At 39.9% G+C, this 23,539-nt stretch overlaps 1 protein-coding gene across 2 annotated transcripts in view; it reads right to left on the bottom strand.

Moving 5' to 3' along the window:
• PDE7B (phosphodiesterase 7B) overlaps nt 1-23,539 on the bottom strand; it is a 166,077-nt gene that overhangs the window by 9,157 nt on the left and 133,381 nt on the right. For both annotated transcript variants that reach the window (XM_048934714.1, XM_048934713.1), the window contains 8 exons: nt 13,734-13,885; nt 13,148-13,211; nt 10,992-11,087; nt 9,265-9,365; nt 7,318-7,449; nt 4,543-4,634; nt 2,947-3,091; nt 864-960 (listed from right to left, as the gene is read on the bottom strand). In XM_048934714.1, coding sequence (XP_048790671.1) covers nt 864-960; nt 2,947-3,091; nt 4,543-4,634; nt 7,318-7,449; nt 9,265-9,365; nt 10,992-11,087; nt 13,148-13,211; nt 13,734-13,885 — 879 coding nt within the window. The remainder of the gene's footprint in view (nt 1-863; nt 961-2,946; nt 3,092-4,542; nt 4,635-7,317; nt 7,450-9,264; nt 9,366-10,991; nt 11,088-13,147; nt 13,212-13,733; nt 13,886-23,539) is intronic.

The raw sequence follows: 23,539 nt of genomic DNA, 5'->3' as shown, positions 1-23,539 counted from the left end.
ATTGGCCAAAAATTAACTTGTCCTATTTGTCCTTGCTTGTTAGTGCTAGGACTAGCTGTACCAGGTACCAGCCTAAATGTTGCTTAATAATTTCATACAGCAGAATTTTAACTGAATTGAGTACTTCATTGTGTGCTCTTCCAGAATTTGTACTGCTTGCCTGAGGCTCTCAGGATGCTGCAAACAAAGAATTTAGCAGTGATTAAACTCTGTTGTACCCCGTCCGTGTTGTAGCACAGCATGACCTTGCCTATGCAGATAGAGCCAAATGGTGCAATTACTGTGTTTAAAAAAAGCCCTGCATGACTGAGCTCTCTGCAGGGGTCTGAAGCATTTGCAATAGGTTCTAGCAGAGTACTGGCTTGCCTACTTTGTTCCTGTAAGCCATGTGAGGGGGGGCTTGCCATGCTGGGGAACTGCTTTTGAACTCTCTACATTTGTACGCAGAAGAGTGTGTCATGTTTGGGAAACTCAGAGGGTGAGACTGCTGTAAGAGCTGCAGTGAGAGTCTGAACGTGAGATAAAACACAGCGGCTGGTGGGACGATTCAAGGCCAGGCTGGATGGGGCCCTGGACAGCTTTATCTAGTGCCTGATTTAGAGGATGGCAACCCTGCCTGTGGTGGAACTAGATGATCCCTTCCAAACTAAGCCAGTCTGCGATTTTAGCGTACTGTAGCCCTGACATGGTTTCAGCTTGGAAATGCTAAGTCTGGCTTGAGGGTTCTCAGTGAGGAGGCAAGCTGCGGGTTCCTCTGTGAAATTGAAGAGCTGAAATGCAGCACACTGTGAGAGGATTTGAGGCCTGAGGCAGGCTGCCGCCATGTAGCAGCTCTGTGTCCTGAGCACAGGGCAGGGGCTGACCTTGGCGGTAGAACTCCTCGCAGACCCTCTCGCTCCACTGCTTGCTCAGCTCCCACAGCCGGCAGGGGTTGCAGATGTCAGCACACTTGAGTGCAATCTGAAAGCAAAGGAGAAAAGTGGCAGTGAGAAAACAGATTGTTATCCAGGAGTGCTTCAGTGGTACATCTGCAGTCGTGAAACTCCCAGGCCTCACTAGCAGGAAGGGTTAAGATCACCTGTTGGGTGTTGAGTCTCACCTAAATACTCCTTTTGAGGAAAGAACATTTACTTCAGCTGCTAACAAACCTTTCATTCAGCCCTACGGTTTACTGCAGTGAGAACAAGAGGAGGGCCAAATTCCAAGATGGCAAAATCTTCTGGATATTCCCTGCTAGGAGCAAGCCAAGACAAGCTGCAGGCTGGCTCCTGCTGATTGCCTGGCTCAGCTCCACGTGGGATGCTGAGGGAAGGATGAGCCAAGCCTGTGTGAGACCATTCGGGCGTCTCTTCCCTGTGGTCTGAGCGACCTCTCATCTCACTTTAGTTACACTTCATTTTAATGTCTGTGTGTTTTCCTTTACAACACTCAGCACAGGGCCCTCTGCATTGCCTCTGTCTGGCATTCACTTAGCTAACTAGTGCTATTACGTGCTTTGCAGAGGAATGAGTACAGCATGGCAAGAGATTTTTACAATCAAGTAACTGCTTTGGAAAAGTGAGCTATGTAATGGTCTGTCTATCTTACTGCTTGGAACAAGGTCCTGTGAGCCTCTCATCTTCCCAGATAACCTGAACACAGTTAGTCAGCAGGACAGAGGGCAGAATTCATCTGGCACTCAGAGAGGAAAACAGAAGTGTTTCCTGTATAAATTTGTATCTATTAACCAGAGGAGGGAGGTCTCCAAGCCTCTTCTCTTTCTGGATTAAATTGAATAGGCTTAACATTACTGTATATTACTGTGTATTAAAACAAGATTCTTTCACAGATGAGGATAGGTTAAAACTTCTTGTTTTCTTTTTTTTTTTTTTTTTTTTTTTTTCTTTCTTCCACAAATAATCCTCCAACTAAACAAATATCGCCAGGCCTCTGTCCTAGTTTCTATCTATCTTCAAGGAAGTGCTACAGTTTTTTGCTACAGTGGAGAACTGTAAGCCCTGTGCATTTGCCTAACTGTCTTGCCTAATCTATCCAGAAATATGATAAGCCCATCATCCTGCCCTGCGCGGACTGTGCAGGAACCTGACAGAAAACCATGTTTCATGGAGAACACACTAGCAGATCTCTGCATTTCTCACGCTTCTGGAAGGGGAAGAAGCAACAGATCAGCACTTCCTTGCAGCTGTCACCTTTCCCATAACCTCGACTGAGTGCAAATGTGAAAATGTTTGTTTTGTAAATGACAGTGATTACACTCTTTTATGTATTTAAAAAGAAATTGTCATTTCTGCACAGAATCATGTATATACAGCTACTTTAATCACAATGATGCATTAATAGGTAGAGGTTAATTTTGAAGAGCCTGTTAATGACTGAAGCTTAGCTGAAAGAATCAGTTTGAATCAGTTTGATTTTTAAATAAAACATGGTTTCTTCATTAGCTGGAAAGATCCAGTAGAGAAACACCTGCTGCCATGGCAACAGCTGTTTCCACAGAGACAGCTTATGAACATCAGTCGCAGGAACAGAACTTGAACACCTGATGTCAGGTTGGGGAAGAACACCGAGAAGGGGGCACTCCTGCTCATCACTAGAAAATAACACCAGCAAAGCGATATTTGCCACAAGGAGAACAAAATAGAGGCATTGTCTGAAAGAGATGTGGTGGCCTAGAAATAATTAGTAGCTTATCATCATTTCTAAACATGTGACACTCATGTTTCTGCTGCATTCTCAGCTTTTTAACTCAAGGAGATCACATAAGGTAATAGTAGAGGCATCTTAAGCTTTCCTGACATGCCAGGTGGAGGTAACAGACGAGGTAGTGGTAGGTGAGGTGATACGGTTGGTCAGACATGCTGTCCTACACTATTCTAATGTGTACTAGGAAATACCATTACTTGAGAAATAAGAAAACAATAGTGGTAACAAATTTTTAGAACTTACCTGAAGCATAAAATGTCTGTCTCGTGCATCCTCCAGTCTCAAATCCTGATTGTCAAGGTGAGATTTCAGATGAATCAAAAACTCATTTTGTCTGTTGATGTCTGTTGCCAAGATCAGGGAGCCTAACTGCTGTTCGATGTCTTGTCTGCAATTAAGGAAAATAAGCCCCATCAGTCATGGAACCATTGGACTCTAATAGCTCAAAACAATCTGCTATAAACCACAGCTAGCATAAAGCTCCCACGATCTTTATGGATCCAAACTGATCAGATTGGTCATTTTCTGCTGGGTTGATAGGATACAACTGCTCTAGCTGCCTAAATGGCTTTGGCAGGAAGGGATAATGGGGAAGAAAAACACTTGTTTGTGTAGGTGGATGTGAAAGCTTCCAGAAAGGACTAGGAAAGGCAAAAACAAATAACATGGTGCATCTAGAAAAACACATCTTACTCCAGCTGCTCTGAGCTGGGTGCTGAATAATGCAGCTTTAAAGTAGTACTGAACAGAAGTTGTCAGTTTGATGTGAAGGATTTCTAGAGGGGAACACAGCTTACTGCTTCCAGGTAACTTGTTCATATTCCTGGCAAGGTCACCTGCAATTAAATCTTAGTATTGCAGGGTATTCATTGTCTTGATCTCCATTTCTTGGTGAGAGCAGCAGGACATTCAGCCTACTCCAGACACATCCAACCTGCAGCCCACAGGACGCTTTTCATGAGAAAGTCTCTGATAAACACCTTGAGAGCTCACTGAGAATTGCAGCCACTGCCATCAAACCAAACTGATGCGTTAGTTTCACAGAAAGAAGGCCACATATCCCACTAGCTTTACTACAGTTTACTACAGTTACAGATACAGTTGCTTCTGTATATGTTTTAATAAAAACATTAAAAATTAAAATAAGTTTAGTTACTTTATATACATTCATTATATTTTTTAAGAGGGTTGCTGTGAAAGTTATGTCTCCTGTTTTATTATGCTGCCCCATGGCATCCAGAAGCAGATGGTGGTGGTAGGCAGTAGGGGTTGAACCTTCCCAACAGTTGTGCGACAGATGGCAGCAGAGGGACAGTGACAGAATGGCATGAAGCAGTGCATGTCACGGAGCTCCTCCATAAGGAGACAATGGCACCCACTGGCATTTATTGATACTTGCTGAATATTGATGGTGATCGAGGAGTGAATGTGAGCACAGTGAGGCGGTGGGTGGGTGGTGCATTTCATCAGTAGCAATAGTGATGGTGGGTCACCACTGCTAGTGCAGATTTTTTTATAAGCACAACATGCAGGATCTTATTTACCGCTGGTGAAAAAGCACAGCTAATGGTGGTTACTGTGCTGTAGTTAAGAATTTGCTCCATTAAACATTGTTGTGCTCTTTCTATTCATTCTAGTTTCCATGGAAATAATTAGGAGGCATTACTTTTGGAGCAATCTTTGTAGATGTGGCTCTAGACGACTCAGTGTAGCCCAGGCAAGCCAAAAAGTTGGACAGCCTACTCTGAAGTCTGACCTCTCTGCCCATGCCCCTTTAAAGGAGAGCGATGGAAGCCAAGGATTAGTTTAAGAGATGCATTTTCTCTAGCTGACACTTACGTCACCTCCTTGGGCAGGTGAGCGAGGAGCCGTGATTCTCGAAGCATGCCTATTGTAGACCTCCAGTGATGATTTTCTAACACGGAAACATTCTGGTAGGAACAAAAGGGATACATGCAAGGATTAGGCAGGTACATACGGCACAGTTACATATCTGTCACATCTCGTGATGCCTAGAATTGGTTGAAAATTGTTTGCTGTAACAAAACAAAACTGATCTGAAAATCTGTACTTTAGACGGATTTGAAGAATCTATCTGGATTTCTAGAGTTAAGTTCACTGTGCTTGTAGGTATTCTAGCTAAGATCAACCCTAGTTACTGGGGAGAAACAACAACAAAACAACAACTTTCCAACCATAAGAACTCAAAACAAGCTATGAAGCTAAGAACAAGTCTGATGACTTTTGACAGTAATTCTGTTCATCAGCCAACTTAAATATCCTTCTTCTCTTCTTGCCTAAATACATCAGGATGGGCTTCTGCACCCCTGTAGTCTGACCAAGGAAAAAATAAGGGATGCCCCTGCATGCCTGCTGCAGCTGTTTTGAGCTAAGCTATTGCTACTGGGTTGTCTGCATTTCTCTTCTGTCATACTATCAACATAAACATGGAAAGATTGCTGGGTCAAGAATGCAGAGCAAGCATATCTGTGAAAAGATTACGCTGGGCTTGCTGAATTAAAATATGGCATAAAGTTAATTTCAAATCAAAACACTGTAGATGCACGTGTGAAATACCCATCTTTTCTTGTGTTTATAGGGAGATTTCTCCCTTCTGTTCTCCTGTCTGCTCTCAGCTACAAGCAGAACTCCAACAGAAGTGTTTTGCATTTTGTTTTTGTCTCTGCACCTCTTGGCAGTGGCTGCTCTCAGCCACCTGCACAGAGCAGAGCACACTGGGGGGCCCTCTGCCCACCTTGTCAGACCTCAGTTCTCCCTCTAAAGCACGGCTCATCAAATGCTTTACCTGCATGGAGAGAGGCGCTTGTTTCCTTTTCTCTCTGGCTGGCTCACAGCTGAGTTTGAGAGACTGTCAGCCTCTGCTCTGCCTCTACTTTTACTGTGCTGGCATGGAGCACTCCTGAGCTCTATATGGAAACCTGCTTGCCTGACATTTGGTCACATTGAAGGAGAGCCAAAGCACGACTTAGCATGTAAGGCATCCAAGCACATCCTTGCATCGAACTAATAGTTACCCAAAGGAAAAAAAAAGTCAGGGATTCAATCCAGATTTCCATTTCTGTAAATTCCCGCTCTTTGCCTGCTGCTATTTGAGAACTTAAAGCCAGTACAGCATCCAGTATCCCATATTTAAAGTACATGGAGCAGGGAAAAGGAAAGGTCAAGTTAACAAGTGACAAGTGAGCATGAAGTCATATGACACCCCTGTTAAATGCAGGCAGCCAGAATCCCTGAAGCTGTTGCCAACAATTAGGAGTCAGCTATTCCACCTAGGAACACTCTACTGCCTTATTAAGCCTAATTGCCATTAGTTATCTGATCACTTAGGCTGGAGGGGAGATAATCCAAGCAGGAAGAAAACCCATGTGATGGCTTGCAGGCTGGTGTTTTTAGCTCCGATCTCTATAGGTTACTTTCCCACACTTTTTTTAAAATTATTTTTTGAGGAATTATCAGTAGCAGAGATTTATTTTAGAAGCGGAATGTTAGGAAGTCTCTGTCACAAATACTGCCCAAAAACTAGAGGACTGCCCTAACAAAAACTTCAGGACTATGGCAAAATCTCCAGTCTGTGACAGGGCCAGTCATAAAGGTTGGAGTCTTTCAGCATCAACGTGTTCTAGCTGGGAATCCCAGGGCCCAGCTTCTTTCTGTGTCTCACACAGGACAATTGAACATACCACCAATTTCTTACGTTAAACTCAAATGTTGCTTGGGTAGGGCAAAACAACAGATAACCTCTTGACGTATACAAAGCAAGTCACAGCAAACTCTTGATTTCTATTTTCACAGAAACACAGCTATTAATGAGTCTTCCTCAGTTAGATTAATTTTTAACTTAGAATATTCTATTTCTGATACCTTCTTACAAAGGCTGAAGTCGACTCTTCTGAAGGATAGAAATCCCTACATCCCTACAATCACCATTTAATTACTATGAATTACATTTAGTGAAACCAAAATGATTTATGGCATCGCTCAAGTCTATAAATACAGAGATATACATATACCATACACATGCAAGCAAAGATAGCCTGATCATACATAAATGACAACTGTAGATAAAATGCAGTAACTGACATGGGCCAAAGGTTTAAATATGTTCAGAAAAGACCACAGAAAACAGTGGAGGATGGGTTCATTGATGGTCATTGACCCATCAGTGAGCTGTACTTTCATTTCAGGGAGCCTTCCACTACTGCTTGTTGGAGTAGAGAGGATAACTACCAGGTGAGAGACAACACTGTATTTATCCCAGGCATCTGTTTCTCTCTGGTATCTTTTAGTGGTTGCTCTCAGAAACAGGATACTGGTCTAGACAGTCTGTGGCATGACCTATGGTGGCTGCTTTAAAGTCCTTTCCTTATATCTCTGGGATGTTTGTGTAAATATCTACAACTCTTCCTTTGTTTTTTTTATCTTGTTAAGTTGCTGCATTCATTAGTTGTTCCATTTTCCTAGAGTCATGTGAAGCAAAAGTTCCCTTTAACATGCCAATTTAAGACATCCTTGCTGTTTATGTGCTTGCTCAAGAAAAAAAGAAATACAAACTGACACCATTGTACATATTATCGACCTGGTAAGTATTTTTACCTGGTACAGACTGGCAAGGTGGTGTTTCGTTTTGATCAGAAATGGCTGGTTGACCCCTGGATGATCCACATCGTGAGCTGCAGCAGCCAGCAGTCCAAGCATGATGTCCGATGGGGTGAGGAAGCTGGCAAGCTGAATCACATATTAATCACAACAAGAAAGCAAACAGTAAACACTTCCCCTGGCCTCATCCCTCCCTTTTGGCAGACAAACAAACCAGCTGACTACATGGAACTGCTCAGTTTTGTACACAGACATCAAAAACAAAATAAACTAATAAACTGAGAACAACCTTTTCGAGGTGACTATTGAACAAATATCTACAAAGAATCAGACTATGTTAACGTTACTACAATCTGTATTTCTCATCTTTTTGTTGTTTATAGCAATATATGGATTGTTATACAGGTTTTTGAGAGGTTTTAAACTAAAAGATTCAGTTTAAAATAGTAAGTACACCAGCAGGCCAGTGTGTGTTAGTATCCTTGCTCGTTATTTAACAACACCAACAACACATCATGCTTCACTTTTCTGGAACAGCATTATGCTTAGAATGCAGTGCTTACAAATTTTTGAAATTTCAGAATGGGCCACTAGATTATGTCAGACCAGATGCTGGTATTTTATAGGAGAGTATTATTTAATTTTCCAACTTCAGACATACAAATCTGAAAAAACCACCCAGACTTTTTCTACTGTGTAGTTTATTATTCAGAAGCAAATTGTGTTGTCACTGGGAGAAAAAAAAAAAAAAAAAAAAAAAAAAGAAAACCAAAAGACTTAGTATCTAATGTTTCTGAGAGTGAGTTAGTTATTACTAGCGTGACGAGTGTGTACAGTCTATGATATGAAAGAAGCATGCTGGGATGAGGAATTAACAAGTTTTGTACAGAGATGGATGCTGGCCGCCCTCTGCACTTTTTGTCAGAAGAGACTTGCAGATCTTGCAGGAGATGGAAGTGAAGGAAAACTGAGGCTTCCTCCTGTCCTCACAATTTTTATATTCTGGTCAAAACATTTGCTAATTCTAGCATAATTTTGTTTTGTTTAAGTCAGGTCAGGAAAGATTAGTTATGCTTTTATACTGTGGCTCAGCATTATTTAGGAGGCCTACAGGAAAGCTGGGGATGAACTTTTTATAAGGGCGTGTAGTGACAGGAAAAGGGGAAATCATTTTTAACTGGAAGAGGTTTTTAGACCAGATATTAGGAAGAAATTCTTTACTGTGAGGGTGGTGAGACACTGGAACAGGTTGCCCAGAAAAGTTGTGGATGCCTCTCTCTGGAAGCAATCAATGCCAGGCTGGATGGGGCTGTGAGCAACCTGGTCTAAAGAGAGGTGTCTCTGCCTATAGCCTATGGTCTAGGGGACTAGATGATCTTAAGGGTTCCTTCCAACCTAAACCATTCTATGATTCTATGATTACAGTATTAAAGTGCCTTCCAATAATGCATTAAACAACATCATAATTGTCTAACTCTCATTTTGTGAGGGCTTACTGCAACATTTAAGAAGCTGCTGCTGGCTCATGCAGAGGACACCCTTTCAACAAGACCAGTCAAAGGGACTGTATGCCCATTTTTGGTGTTCCACTGCCAAATTTAGTGTGTTGAAATACTGACATGAGGGCTGATGCCCTGAAGTGACCGAGGCATGGGCGGGCACTGCCTTCTACTGGCACTGCTGGGAGGACTGCCACATCAGGTGGATGGTTGGTGACACTGTCACAGCAAAACTTGCCAGAGCTCATACAACAGCACCTAGACACATAATTCACAGGATGGGAGGTGACTTGAGTAGTTTGTCTGAAATGGTAAGCTGACTTCAAGTTTGCAATAATTCTCTGCTATCTAAAAAATAGTACTTAAGTGTTTGGTTTTTTTAATCCTGGAAAAGCAACTTTGAGCATTATCTGAAAGCAACGTCAATGTGAAAGGCTGTCCTTACCTTAGGCTCCCTTAGATAGCAGTGCATAGCCTGCGTGACGTCAGCAGCGTGGACAGCATTGTGGTAAGGGTTCTGGCTGTGGTAATCTTCTTGAACCATAACTGGAAAACAAAACAGAACACAAAGATCCTTTTGTCTCTGAATTCCATGACCACAACCGGGAACTGGGTTTAAAATACAATTTGAAGTTTTGCCTTCAGCTGCCTAAGGAGTTTCTTCAAATACCTGTAACTTAGACTGGTGCTCTTATTGCGATACCTTCAGAAAAAAAAAAATATGCATGAAAGGATTTGTGAGGCCCATGGGGATACACTCGGTCTAGTTCATAAATCAACTCTTTCTTGCCTTAGTGAAGGCTCTCATTCAGGAGTAAAATAAATAAGGAAGAAAGGCAAACTTATCCACAACGGAGTGTAATTATTTAGGCTGCTGTCACGGGGGAGTAATATGTCATTACGGCAGTACAGTCTGATTTACAGCAGCAGGAGGAGAGGCCCTCACATCCTGGCACTATTTGCTGTTTGAGGACTACAGTCCAAGGCATTCCTACAGAGAATTAAAAGATACTGCATTTGCGTATTTGAAGAAAGATCTCCTGTGACAGCCACATCTGCGCTTCCATTTTAAAATACTAGTCTCTCCTCCTGTTTCAGTTTGTGGAACTGGAAGAGTTCCATCTGAATGCATCCCTGTTAACTCTCATTTGCACTAGCACAGAAGACCACTGAAGTTTGTACTTCATGTTCACCTGCTCTTTGCAGCAATGCCTGCATCATTTTGGGGCAATACAACTCAAATGGTAAAAGTTGCATGCGCCCTCACCCAAAATGCTCTTCTTCACACCATCAAATTGATCAAACAGATAAAATTACCACAGTGCTTGTCTCCAGCCTGGGCTACACCAAAGCAAATCCCAGCCTACACGTTGTTTTCAGTTAATCTGAAGTTATAGTGAGTAACCCTTTATACCCTCCGTGCTTCAGCTCTCATTAACTGAATATTCACCTCATGTCAGGCTACAGCAGCTAGAATAGCCAGGGAGATCTGTCTCCACATCAGAGGAAAGACTTCCAGAAGTAACAGTGGTGCATTTTTTTTTTTTTTTAAGAGATCCTGCCTTTGAAACTCTGACACTCAGAAAAAACAGCATTCAGCTGCATTCAAAACATAATGCAGAAAGCAATTGATTTTGGCCAATTCCTTCCTTTGGTTCGCAAACAGCATGGGGCTAATATTTCTGTTGGCAGTAACAGCAGCAGGGGCTTTCATCAACACTGTTCAGTGTAGACAGCTTGATATAATTTGTTAAATTTTGCACTTAAGCTTTTAACTGCCCTGGGTCTCAGTGGTCTATTAGTGAAATAATGCTGCTGTACCACAATTGTATTGTGCATGGGTAGGTCTTGCAATGCACATCTGTCTGTGTGGGCCTCCTCTGCCTGCCACATCTCTGCATGACATTTTTCTAAATCATCAGTGCAACTGTGGTATTGAGATGCTTAAGTCCAATACAGAGTCTTTTAAGACACTCAACTGACCTAACAAGTATTGAATTGAGACCCCCTACTGCCTGTTAATTGTACCCTAGTAAATATCACAGAAATATTTGAAGTAATTAAAACAACATTCTGATTTTGCACAGATATGCAGAACAAGCGAATGCCTTTTTTGAGGCTCTATTTAAGCTGTAACCTGCATTTAATGATGATTTAAAGGTGAGCACTTACCTAAAAACCTATGCAATGTAACCATATCTAGCTGGAAATGGTGAATAAGTCCATGCACGTTGAAGAGGTGACAAAGCAGTGTTACGAGACTGTTTCCTAAAAGCAGAGAGGAACAGCTTAGATTGCTTTAAACGTGTAGTTATCAACCAAGACTAAAAAAGTTGGTAGTTTCCTTTTACTTGGTTCCTATCACCTTAGTTCCCAACACATTAGCTTAGATGATACTCATATACTCAATACTAGCTTATATATATTACTCTCTTGCACAAACAAGACTTGACAGTTTGTCTGTGTCAGTGAAATGCTATTCTGGTGTCCCACAGCATCTGCTATTTCAGTTAGACACAGAAGGCCAATCGATCCACTGGAAATCTTCTGACAGGATTGTTTGTAAACCACACCATCTTCATAATCCAAGTTCCCTCCAGAAATGACAGGAAAGAGCAAATGGCTTTTTTGCCATTTTGGCTTGCCATACTGTACAAATCGGTTACTTAATGAGAATTCTGTAGCTTGCAAATTGAAGCTTTTGATTTTATACACGACTGTGAAACATGTACATAATGCACATAGCTAGCTCAGCTGCAAGTGCATCTCACAATGATGCGGACATGAAAATGAGTTACTGATTTATGATCTCAAGTCCCACTTGGTAATGTTGGTCTGACTGTGAATTTCATAGCAGGAACACTGACAAAACTGAGCCTAACTATATATCAAACTATATTATATGATCAATTATACGTACACACAGTGTTTAGAAAAGCTTGCGCTGTGTAATTCAATGCCAGCATTTCCAGAACAGTTAGAAAAAAACACCTAACAAACCAACCCATACAAAATAAAAACAATGTCTGAAGGGAGTCATTTCTCATTTAACGTAACTCAGGAAAGAAAACAAACATATGGACATGGAGGCTTACTTGGCCTTGACTACTGAACAGAGGCACAGAAAGGTGATTTGGAAGAAATGTTTTTATTTCCCTTGCCATTTGCAGTTCTTTCCACTCTTCCCTGACAGTTGCTCAGCCAAATTACCCTCTAAACCAGCTTTCCTATGTTTTCTGCCACTGCCAAACTACTTAGACTGAGAGCAAGGACTGGGGGATCTCATTCCTAAAAGCAATACAGAAAGGCCAAAGGTGTGATTGTGACCTCTTCAGCAGCTGCCCGACCCACATTCACTGCACAGATATTACTTGGCACATGCTAGTATAGGCACATATTTAAAATCATACAATCATTAAGGTTGGAAAAGATCTCCAAGATCATCCAGTCCAACTGTCCACCTACCATCAACATTGTCTACTGAACCATGTCCTTTAGTACCACATCTCCTAGATTCTTGAACACCTCCAGAAATGGTGACTCCATCTCCTCTGTAGGCAGCCTGTTTCAGAGCCTGACCACTCTTTCGGAGAAGTTTTTCCTAATATCCAGCCTTTATCTCCCCTGGTGCAAGTTGAGGCCATTCTCTCTAGTGCTATCACTAGTTACATGGGAGAAGAGGCCAACCTCCACCTTGTTACAATGTCCTTTTGGGCCCTTGTAGTAGAGTGCAATAAGATTTCCCCTAAGCCTTCCCTTCTCTAAGACCGAACACCCCCAGTTCCCTCAGCTGCTCCTCACAAGACTTGTGTTCCAGACTCCTCACCAGCTTTGCTGCCCTTCTCTGGACATGCTCCAGTTTCACTGAGTTTTAACGCCTTACATACTTTTCCTATTTTAGTCTATCCAGATTGTTGACCCAAAGTAAAGGTATTTTTGGTTAAAGGCATTATCAACTGATCTACTCATGTATCTAATTGGCCTGTTTTAAAGTTGCTTTGGAGTTTCCTAAATAAAGGAAACTGAAACACTTCCTTGAAACTAATAAATAATTCATAATAAGCAAAACGTGACTATAATAAATATAACAGATTACATTAACACACAAAAAAAACCAACCCACACTTTATATGTTTTCCAGTAGTTATGAACATTCTGGTAAAAGCTTGAAAAGATCAAGGATATGATTTTAAGAGGAGCTAATTGTGTCCAAGTCTCTTCAGTAATCTAAACTGGAAAATTTAGTAAAATATTAGTTGGATGTTTTTAAGATAGCCATATATAACATACCCTAACTAGACACATATTTTTCTTTTTTAAGTACTTACCATTTGTCAAGCGGTCAAACAAGAAAATGTCAAAATCCCATGTTCCCACTTTGGATAGCATATGCTAGAAAAACAAATACAAAAAGAAGAAGTTGGTATGTCAAACTGCAAAGCAGATTGAAATCATTATTCCATATTGAAGTTGCAGGAACCAACTACCCAAATAAAGCTTTGCTCAGGAAAGCTATAGAGATGTATTTTGAAATACCAAAGTTTAAGAACCAAATTTAGCTGTATTATGAGGACTGCTTAGAATGATTCAGACAGAGTCAACAAGGCTGGAAAAGATCTCCAATATTATCCAGTCCAACTGTCCACCTATCACCAACATTTCCCACTGAACCATGTCCCTTAGTACATCTCGTAGTTTCTTCAACACCTCCAGGGATGGTGATTCCACCACCTCGGTGGGCAGCCCGTTCCAGTGCCTGACCACTCCTCTGGAGAAGATTTTTCTAATATCCAATCTGAATCTTCCTTGGTGCAACTTGAGGCCATTCCCACGTTTTCTTATCTGAACAACGAAACAAAACTTACACTCCTTGGAATATTTTAAGATGTGTAGAGATCTGGAGACCCATCTTACCCGTGCTTGCCCAAGGTAGTCCTCATCCAGCAGGTACAGAGAAGCCTGTGGTATGATTCCACGGAGTAACCGGGATGCATGGAAATACCTCTGAAAACTTAACAGTCTTTTCACCTTTTTCTTGGTGCCAATTTCCCCTGAGAGTGTTGTATCTACAAAAAGCAATCAGTACAGAAACCATGAAGACCAAGATCAAGGACAATGTTCTCAATTATTTATTAGAGAGACACAGCAAAAAATTTGCTATAATGATTCGGAAGTGGTAACATTCATGCTTCTTGCCAGCCCTCATGAAGGGGAAACATTCAAATTCCTATACCTCAGCGTAATACATTTGTTTAGTTCAGAAAAGAAATACATCCCAGTAAACAGAGTAGTAATATAGGAGTTGGAAGGTCTGAGTTCAAGACACTGCCACAGGCTTTAACGTGATCCAAGCTAAATCACCATGGGAGGAATATATCATGTAACTGTGGAGGGGTTAATAGGTAGGCAAATGAGACAGGACTGGCACAGCAGCATGATTGGTCTCTTGCAAACAAACAGAAGTAATGTTTCGTGATCCATAGTAAAATGGAAAGCTTCTTGCAGGCAAACAGACAGGGAACTTCTCTCTACAACTGGAGCTCATAAGAAGTTAACAGCAATTCTTTATACTGGGCAGACTCCAAGCAGACACCGGTGGCCTTATGCACAGCATTTGCAATACAGCAACTACTCTCATTGTCAATTTGCAACAAAAGCGTGACACCAAGAGAGAATTCAAAATATGGCCTGAGAGCACAAATGCATGACTCAGTTTTGGAAAAGGGCAGAAAAAAGAAGAAGCAAGAGTAGGTTAACAGCCCCACTGCATTACACTTTCCATATACCACAGCAAACTATAAATGAAGGAAATGTCCTTTTCCCACTTGGGATGTAAACACAGGTAATTCCTTCCCTTTTTAGTTGTACAAAAGAATACGTTCCTCCAAGTCAGCATCCAGATAATTTTAGGAAATGTGTGGCTAAGTATGCCACACACCAAAAAAAAGAAAAAAGAAAAAAGAAAAAAAAGGGTAGCTCTTGTACAGTGATTAAATCTGTCATTAGTGTAATTAAATTACTTTACTGCTAAGAAGAGAGCACCATGCAGGCCTCCTAAAGCTGGCAGTGACCTAAGCCATTCCATCTGAATTTTTAACAGAACCTCATGCACAACTGGAATGTTTGCATTTTGCAGTCAGGTCTAAGTTTTGGAAAAAGAGGCAGTTGTTAGAAGGTAGTAAGAAAGATATGACAGCTTTGTTGATGGGAGGAACCTTGCAAGAAATTGATAGTTAAGCACTCCTTTTAGAAAACAGTAATGCTGGCTCATGTTAAGCTTTTCACCTATCAAGACCCCCAGATCCTTCTCCACAGGACTGCTCATTTGTTCTGTTGCGAAATTAAAATATTATTTGGATATTGCTTTTATGTGTTTTATCATTCCAATAGTTTTTTTTCTGATAAGTTCTGATTAGTTTTTTTTTTTTCCTTTCTTTTTTTTTTTTTTTTTTTAACCTTAGATGGTTCAATATTTGGATTTCTCCAGGAGCAGATGTGAGCACTTACTGTAGCAAATTTCTTCTTTATATAATCCAACAGTTCTCAAACAACATAGTTATGGAATGACAGAAAGTCAGTAATCACCAAATACTTAAAATAACTTAGGAGGTATTTTCTTAGACTTGTAAGTCACAGATTTGTGCCAAACACTCCACTGAGTTTTAATAACAAAAAACCCCACACAAAATAGCTTTATTACAACTTGGAAAAAGCAGGAATGCTAACAGTAACAATGTCACTGCTACCAGCCTGGAGTTAGATTTTCAGGTATGATGTGCCAGTGCCTTCCTGAGCTGTTACACGTTTTAAATGCTGAAACATCATGGCCTACTGAAAGGGTAATTAACATATATACATTGCAGTAGTTACCCAGTCACAACTATATGTCTGGCAGGCTCCTGTCTTTGCATTTTGTTTCACTTACTGCTTCTAAGAAGTTGCTGGCATTGAGTTTATTTCCTAGATAGTAAAACACTCTTAAAATCTTTTTTTTTTTTTTTAATCTGTGTCAGCTGTTTTTTGACTTCCAAATTTCCCTAAGTCTATCTTTGCTGCACACCTGTCACTGTTTAAAATTCAGATGCAGAATTCCTACAGATGGATGATCTTAGAGCTGATGGTCTGGGCAGTCCCAACAAGCAGAAATACACTTGAAGAACTTTGTGTTCTATCCGCTGGATTACCTGGCTGTTTCAGCAGCACAGACAACACTACCGAAACACTCACACATCAGGTAGAAATATAACATTTCTTATTGTGAAAAATTCTCCAGATTGAACCATCAAATTTGTTGCTGATGCTATGTCATACTGTTTCACAGATGTATCATGAGTCTCAACTGAAACACAAGCCACGGAGACAGCCGACAGCACCTCTGAAACAGAACCTGCTTCAGATAAACATTATGTTACAAATACACTAAATTGCAAAATACTATGCAAATAAAGGTCACCTACAACAATCTGTTGCCCTGCACATCTACTCTTATGAGAAAAAATTCACAGAACTCAAATGTATTTTCAAACTGGGCTCTTGACAGAAGTGCCCAAATGCTGCATCGCAGTCTATCAACATGCAGACTTTGGATGCTGTCTTAAAGTATTTAGCATTAAAAGCATGTCTTTTAGGTCATTCCAATAACAACTGATTTGTCTATGAGTCATGGGACTTGTCAAATGATTACTATAGGCTTTACTGGGTTACTGTATCATCCTGAGCAACATGCCTCATTACGATGCAACACTCAACTATTACCATCTCATCAACATTCACTCTTTCTCCTCCTCTCATCAGTGTTAAAAACATAACCACGTGAGGAAAAAAAAAAAAAAAAAGATCAAAAAGAGTCAAAAGCAAAGCAGCTCAGAGCAAACGCTGAGATTTTGCCTTCAGCTCAAAACCAAGCCAGAATCTCCCAACAGCATAGAGCCATTCCTGGCGCATGGGATCCACCACCTGATGCAAAAATCAAGACACAGTTTTAAGATGAAGTGAATGATGTGAATAACAGAGCTGCACATTGAGCATACCATCTCCTAATTGGCAATAGTACATTTCAATTTAAGTTCTAAGCACAAACTTTTGATGATCACACCTGATGTAAGTCATACAATGACTTGAAAAGATAAAAAGTTACTGGCAGATATTTCTAGTTAGATTAAAATGAATTATACATAAATTAATCAAAAATACCTTTCTAGATATCAAAATGACAATTGTAGAATTCAGGGTACTAAAATGCATGCTATAATATCTGTCTAAAGAGAACAAGCTGTAAGGCTCATGTGGGAAGAATTTAGTAATTACATGCAATTTTGAAATTAACATGAAAGGCGAGCAAGAATATCTTTTGTTTATACCCATAAAACTTCCCTCGAGAATTGCGTTTAATCACTGTGGCAACTTCTGAATGTTTTGTTTACATAAAACAGCACAACATGTCTCACTCAGAGATGTGCATTCTCTTCTCCTGTGGAGTTACTGCCTAGCACAGAGACTGGAGAATCCCATTTTTGTATATTGAACAAAATTACTTCAGGGACTGTATTAACATAACTCCACACTTTGAGGACCATCCATGCTTTCCTCACAAATCTTAATGTTTACATTCAAAACCACAGTTCATCTGAGCTCACAGTGCATCTCCTGATGTGTTTTAGCAGGCAGCAAGTTAAGATAAACTCTTCATGAGGTCACTTGACATCCCTATCTTGCGTGCATAATATCAGATCATAGACAATGTCCGGTTGCTACACGTAGCCTTCAAGAGGTTAATAAGCCATAGTGGTTGCCTTTCTGCTAACAGAGCTCCTCCAGTTACACAGATCTGGTCACCTTAACACGACCTATTGGCACACTACAGCCCGACTGCTGTTATTTCAGGGAAAGAGGTTTCCTGCACTAGGAGCTGCTACAAGTTTTCTTCCAGATTTCTTTGCTGAGCAGGAGCGTGCCCGCAGGCAGTGCGAACATAAAAATTACAGAGGTTATGTTAACAATGGTTGAGTTAACATCCAGGAACGATCACATAAATCAAATTTGGACAAGGATGTACTTAACACTACACCAGACATTCATTACACTGTTATTGTTCTTTTCAAGTAAACAAACTTGGTTATGCATTCAAATAATGTCTGTGAGTTCTCCTTCACAGCATCTCCTTTTTTATTTTATTGCAGCTCAGTGCACAATAAAAGCAGGTCACTCAGCAGTATGAATGGGTAACAACAGGCTTATTAATTTTCAAAAGCCCGCTGATTCAGAAGCAGAAAATGTTTTTTCCTTTTCTTTCCTTTTCTAAAGGGATGGAAAACAAAAACAGCATACACAAATCACATTTAAACATCCGCTTTTGACTCATACAATTTACAGTACCCTGTCCCTGTTCTGAGGATGTAAAGACACCGGGTACCTATCCATTGCTCATCAAGCATATGCCTCAAGAATCAGGCAGGATTGATGGAGAAGTGCTGAAATATTCAAAGGATAAAGTGAGAGGATCAGAATTTATTGCCTAGATCATTTGAAAACAGAGAGGACCCTGGGAAGCAATTAGCTTCTGTAATACCAGAGACAATTTCCTGCTTTGACAGCTGACTAGAATGTTTTTATTAAGAGCTCAAGATGCATTCATTTAATTGACTTAATTGACTTAAGAGGAACAGTTGGTATTTATCCACTGTTTATTTTGGTTGTTTTTTGGTCAAATCATGCCAGGCATTTAGGTTACATTTACTGAAATCTTGTTTGGCAAACAGTGCATGACATGGTTACTAATCTTCTCTTACAAAGATGAATACATAGCACTGATGATAAAAAAAACAAAACAAAAAAAAAAAAAAGCTGTGTCTCCTCACTTACATTAAGGATTTTTTACATCAATCAAAAGACAGGAGCAGCATAGGTAAGGACAGTGAACTTACAAAGATAAAGTAAAAATTCATTCCAAAATTCATATTTCAAACTTGAACTTTGGAGAAGGCATTGGTAAATTAGAAGTAGTACAGGTAACCTCTATTCTCTACGCTGTCCGAGCTTTCCCATTACCATGAACAATACAGTCCAAAAACCCTCCACAAAAGAAGCTACAGTTTTGAAGATAGGACTGAGAAAACATACAAAGCACAATAAACCTACAGAAAACTGTCAATTGGCAGCTTTCAACCTAATGTAGAAGGACCAAGATGCCCACGTAAATGTCTCAGCTGCACTTCTGAATCTCAGTTGGTCACCACAACTAAGAAAACGGAGATGAACAACCTACACTAGATACTGTCTACAGATTGCAAAGGGTTGTACTAAAATCTTGCAAATTTAGAAAGTCTCATGAGACTTCTTCAACCTAGAGAGGAATCCAAAAAGTTCTTATGCACATTTTGTTTCCACTTGCTGCTCTAATGTATTTAAAATGACACTGAGGCTAAGTAACAATGGGGTTTTAGGGGCAGGATCATTGTTTGTAATACTTTAAGCCCAAGGTTTTTGGTTTTTTTTTTTTTTTACTATTGCATTTTACTTGCTAATTATACTAAAATCCAAAATTAGGTATTTTGAAATGTGTAACAATCAAGTAAAAATGCTTTATTTCATTCACTGTCTTTTTTATCCTTGTAAGAAATGACTACATAAAATATGATTCCAAAACATTAATAAGTATGAGCAAACTGTGTTCTTTGCTCCTTGACTTTTGATAAAACTCAGTTTTGGAGACCAAGTGCTTTATTTTGTTAGCTGCCACTGTTACAACTGTATTATTTCTCTTTGAATGGGTTAAAAACAGTCTTCCAATGAGGAAGAGGCTATGAGAAAGAAAGTGGGAGTCCAAACACATCAGAGAAAAACCAAATATCAGTAGGAACAAAACTTTTAAAAATGTGAGTTAAGATTAAATCCTTCACCTTACTGCATAACTGCATGAAATCAATGTAGTGCCCTGTTTACAGAAGAGGTGTTTGTATGCTTCTTTGTCTAATATAGTTAATGAAATGTGAGAGGTTCCAGAACACCAATTTTTTAAGTCATGTTGCTATGGGGTTTCCTACTCTTGAAATATTATGCTTCAGGTGATGGTGCTTGTAACAGATCGCTTTCTGAATTACAAAGTTCCTGCACAATTGCTGGCAACTCGAAGAACACCTGTCCTACAACTTTCCAACCACCCCAAAACATATTACTTCTAAGACTGAAAGAACTGGGGTTGCAGATGCCAAAGAAGTAACAGAATATTAGCCTTAACAACAGGAGCAGGAATAGATTATATACAAATCTCAGATGAATTCAGATTTGATTGTCTTCACATTTTACAGCCTTTATTCGGGTCATCCATCATCGTTATGAAAACAAACATCTTGGTAACAATTATTAAGTCTCCTACAAACCCTCGGGAAACAGTATGGTGTGTTGTTTTACCACAAAGCCATTATCATTTCAATATGAGCTTTTGTTCTGCCACATCAGTCTTGGTACAGGAGCACATTCAGAACCCTTCCTCCTCCCCACTAGAACTGCAAATGTTTTATAACCAATTATAGTTTCTCTAACAGGAAACCGAACATCCCCTACCCCCCCCCCCCCATCCCCATCCCCCTTGAAAGAAAAGCAACATAACCTGTAGCAACAGTAAACCCAGCTTTCATTTATCATCTTAATGATCCTTTCTCCTTGTTCTCTCTTTTCCTCTGGTCATTTGGAAAGCATCCCCAGTGTTATCTTCAGTACACCCTTTCCCTTTTCTAATCAGAGAAAAGAAGGTGGGGTAGCAGACTGGGTCACGCAAAATTTGGACGCTTTTAAAGGGACATTCTCAGTTGAATTGAATCCTAAATCTGTATTAAAAATGGCACAAACCTGCATAATCACACCAATGTTCACTAAAACTGTGTGTTTGCAGCACAGCTATTTTTTTTCTGAAGCTACTGTAACCCCAATTACTGCATTTTGCTAGCATACGAAAACACATCAGCAAGTTTTACATTTTGGCTTTCATTTTCTACAAAAGAAAAGCAAAAGCTAAACAAAGAGTAAGAGCAGCAGGAAGTAGAACATAATTTCTACTCTACCTTGGTATTAAATTTTGCAGAAGTTAAGAACTTCCAAAAACAAACATTCAGAACAAACACAAAAATCCACCTCAAACAAACAAAGAAAACTTTCTGTTGTTTGATTGAAGGAGGAGTGCAGGAAGACAAGGATAGACCAGGATAACTTCCAGTGACAAGAGAAATTTTTGAGTGCAGTGTGAAGTGTCCCCAGAAAACAGAACAATCTCTGTGCTGCAACACTATTAAGAGAAACTCGATTCCTCTTTCTTGAAGAGGAAAACTGAAAGCAAGGCCATAAGCTGACTTCAGCGCTGGAAATATTCTTGTCATTCAAACAAGATGCAAGCTAACCTGATTAAGAAGTCTGTGGTGCCTCTACAGTTGATGAGTATCTTTTGGACGTGTTTATCCATGAGGACTAAGGGAGGTATTATGTAGAAATGATGCAGACCTCATGAGATCTCTCCCTTTCTAATTTAATAACCATCTGGAACTTTGGCCTCATCTCCACAGGCTGGGTTGGGATCCGAGTAATCCAATCAGTCCTTTAAACTTCCTCACAAGACTTCTAGTGTCCTAATTTAACCCAGGTCAGAAATATTTAAAAAGGCATCTCTCACTCCCACTTCCTTTTCTAGCCAAAGGCAACAAAACAAGACAGTTAACCAAATTTTTTTTTAACCTCATTCATTTGGATTCAGGATACTTGATGTTTCAGTTTTGGGTTGGTGGCTGTGGTTAAGTTTTATTTTCCCTGGAGAAGGGCCCTACCTGAAAACCTTGGAGTTGTTCAAAATCCAAAACCAAAAATGAATGTAAATTTTGCAAATGGATCTTTCTGTAGACAGGCAGAAACCACAGATTCAAACATCCACAGACTTTGGTTCTTTGAGATAGAGACTTTTTCATGAATTCATATCTTCCTTTACTAACTCTGACAATACTTTTTATTTCTGTGTTACATAATTCATTGCATGCTGGCAAAGCATCACCTTATGCACAAACTGAAAAACGGGACTTTGCTTGACTCCATTCAGACTGCAAATCAGGGAAAGAGACTGAGTAGTAACTATTATCACTATTTATCACCATCTGTTGCTAAAAACATATAATATATACTAATTTATTTGCTAAGCAAAGCTTAAAGTAGTTACTTTTTTTTTATTCAGCTTCTGCCTTAATGCCAGCAAGATCCTAGGCAACATACAGATACAGCCTTGGAATATCAGCAAACATGTTTTGACCTTTTAGATACTCTCAAACCCCACTGTAAGTTTTCGCTGTGCAATGTGTAAGAAAAAAGAAATATTTTAACACCATTTGGGAACAGTGACTCCATCCTTTCAATACCAATTATACAGATGAAAATTCTCAGATACTGGGGTACTGGGATACACAAGATAAGGGAAGCAAAGGGATGATTGATTCTGGGTCAAAAGCCAAGCGTTCCTAATGCAGAATTTCTCAATAAAAAGTAAAAAATGAAAGCAGAAACCATTTTAATAATATTCATCTATTCAGTACAGAGGAAGAACTTAGTGTAAGGAAGATGGAAACTAGAGAATCACTATGCCTCACTTTCTGACAGACTGACAAGCAAATTTGTAAATAAAAAGTTATTAATCACCCATGTATCTTAATGGCAATAAAACAAAGCATCTAATCCAACCATAATATGGTGATGTCTTTTTGGTTGTTGCTGCTTGCCCACCTACAACACTAGATTTATCGCAGGGAATTCCCTGAAACTTTTAATTAATGCAATGAAATGATGTACTACCACAGTTGCATCTCATCAAGGGATAATGAAATATCTCTTAATCAAGGCGTACTAGTCACTGGAGGGATACAGTCCAGTGATTCAGTGAGCAACTTTGTCACCGGAGAACTAAATTACAGGTACCTTAACTCAGGCATGCCTGGCCCATGTGCTGCATGCAACCCAGCATAGCTTGCACTGCAGCTATCCCCTGCCATCATGGCAGGGGCTCTGCCCTAGCACCCACTGGCATTCATCAATACCTGTTGAATGTTGATGGAGACTGAGCAGTGGATGTGAGCACACTGAGGTGTACAGTTCTGAATTCTAGAATTATCTCAGAGTCCCAAAAGCCATAGGTGCAACTACATCTCAAGGAAGGCTTGCAAGTAGGTCCAGAAAAGACAGGAAGATGCTATAAAAACCTTTCATCTCCTCCAATAGGATCTTTCAATATCCTTATGTTCCTGACAGCGTAGCACTGACAAGGTGAAATAATGCTCACTGAGTTTCTGTATATTACAAAAAGCCATTGGAGGAATGTTTAGATGGCATCACAAATGTTAGCTCAAATAGCTGTGCTCCCCCTACTTTAAAACAAGGGTGGTACTCAGAACAATATTTCAGATGATACCAGAAAGTAGCTCTAGTTAAAATTCCATTTGTCTGAATTAGTAAAAAGCTGGAGGAATGTTTATGATACAATTCCCTGCAAGTTGTGAGGATGTTTACCATAATATTTTCTCTGCCTAGTCCCACTTCTCATTACTGCAGCAGCTTTTGTTAGCTGCCTATTGGTTAATGCCCTGCTCTCTTCACCTCCTCAATATAACATGTTGCAAAAAATGTAACCTAAAGATTTAGATACTGTTAAAAAAAAAAAAAAAAGCAGCATTGGCATTTACATGCCTACTGACACT

Source organism: Lagopus muta, chromosome 2 (assembly GCF_023343835.1).
Source record: "Lagopus muta isolate bLagMut1 chromosome 2, bLagMut1 primary, whole genome shotgun sequence".
NCBI lineage: Eukaryota > Metazoa > Chordata > Aves > Galliformes > Phasianidae > Lagopus > Lagopus muta.
Note: the sequence above shows the minus strand (reverse complement) of the source record. Positions and strands in the feature narration are given on the sequence as shown.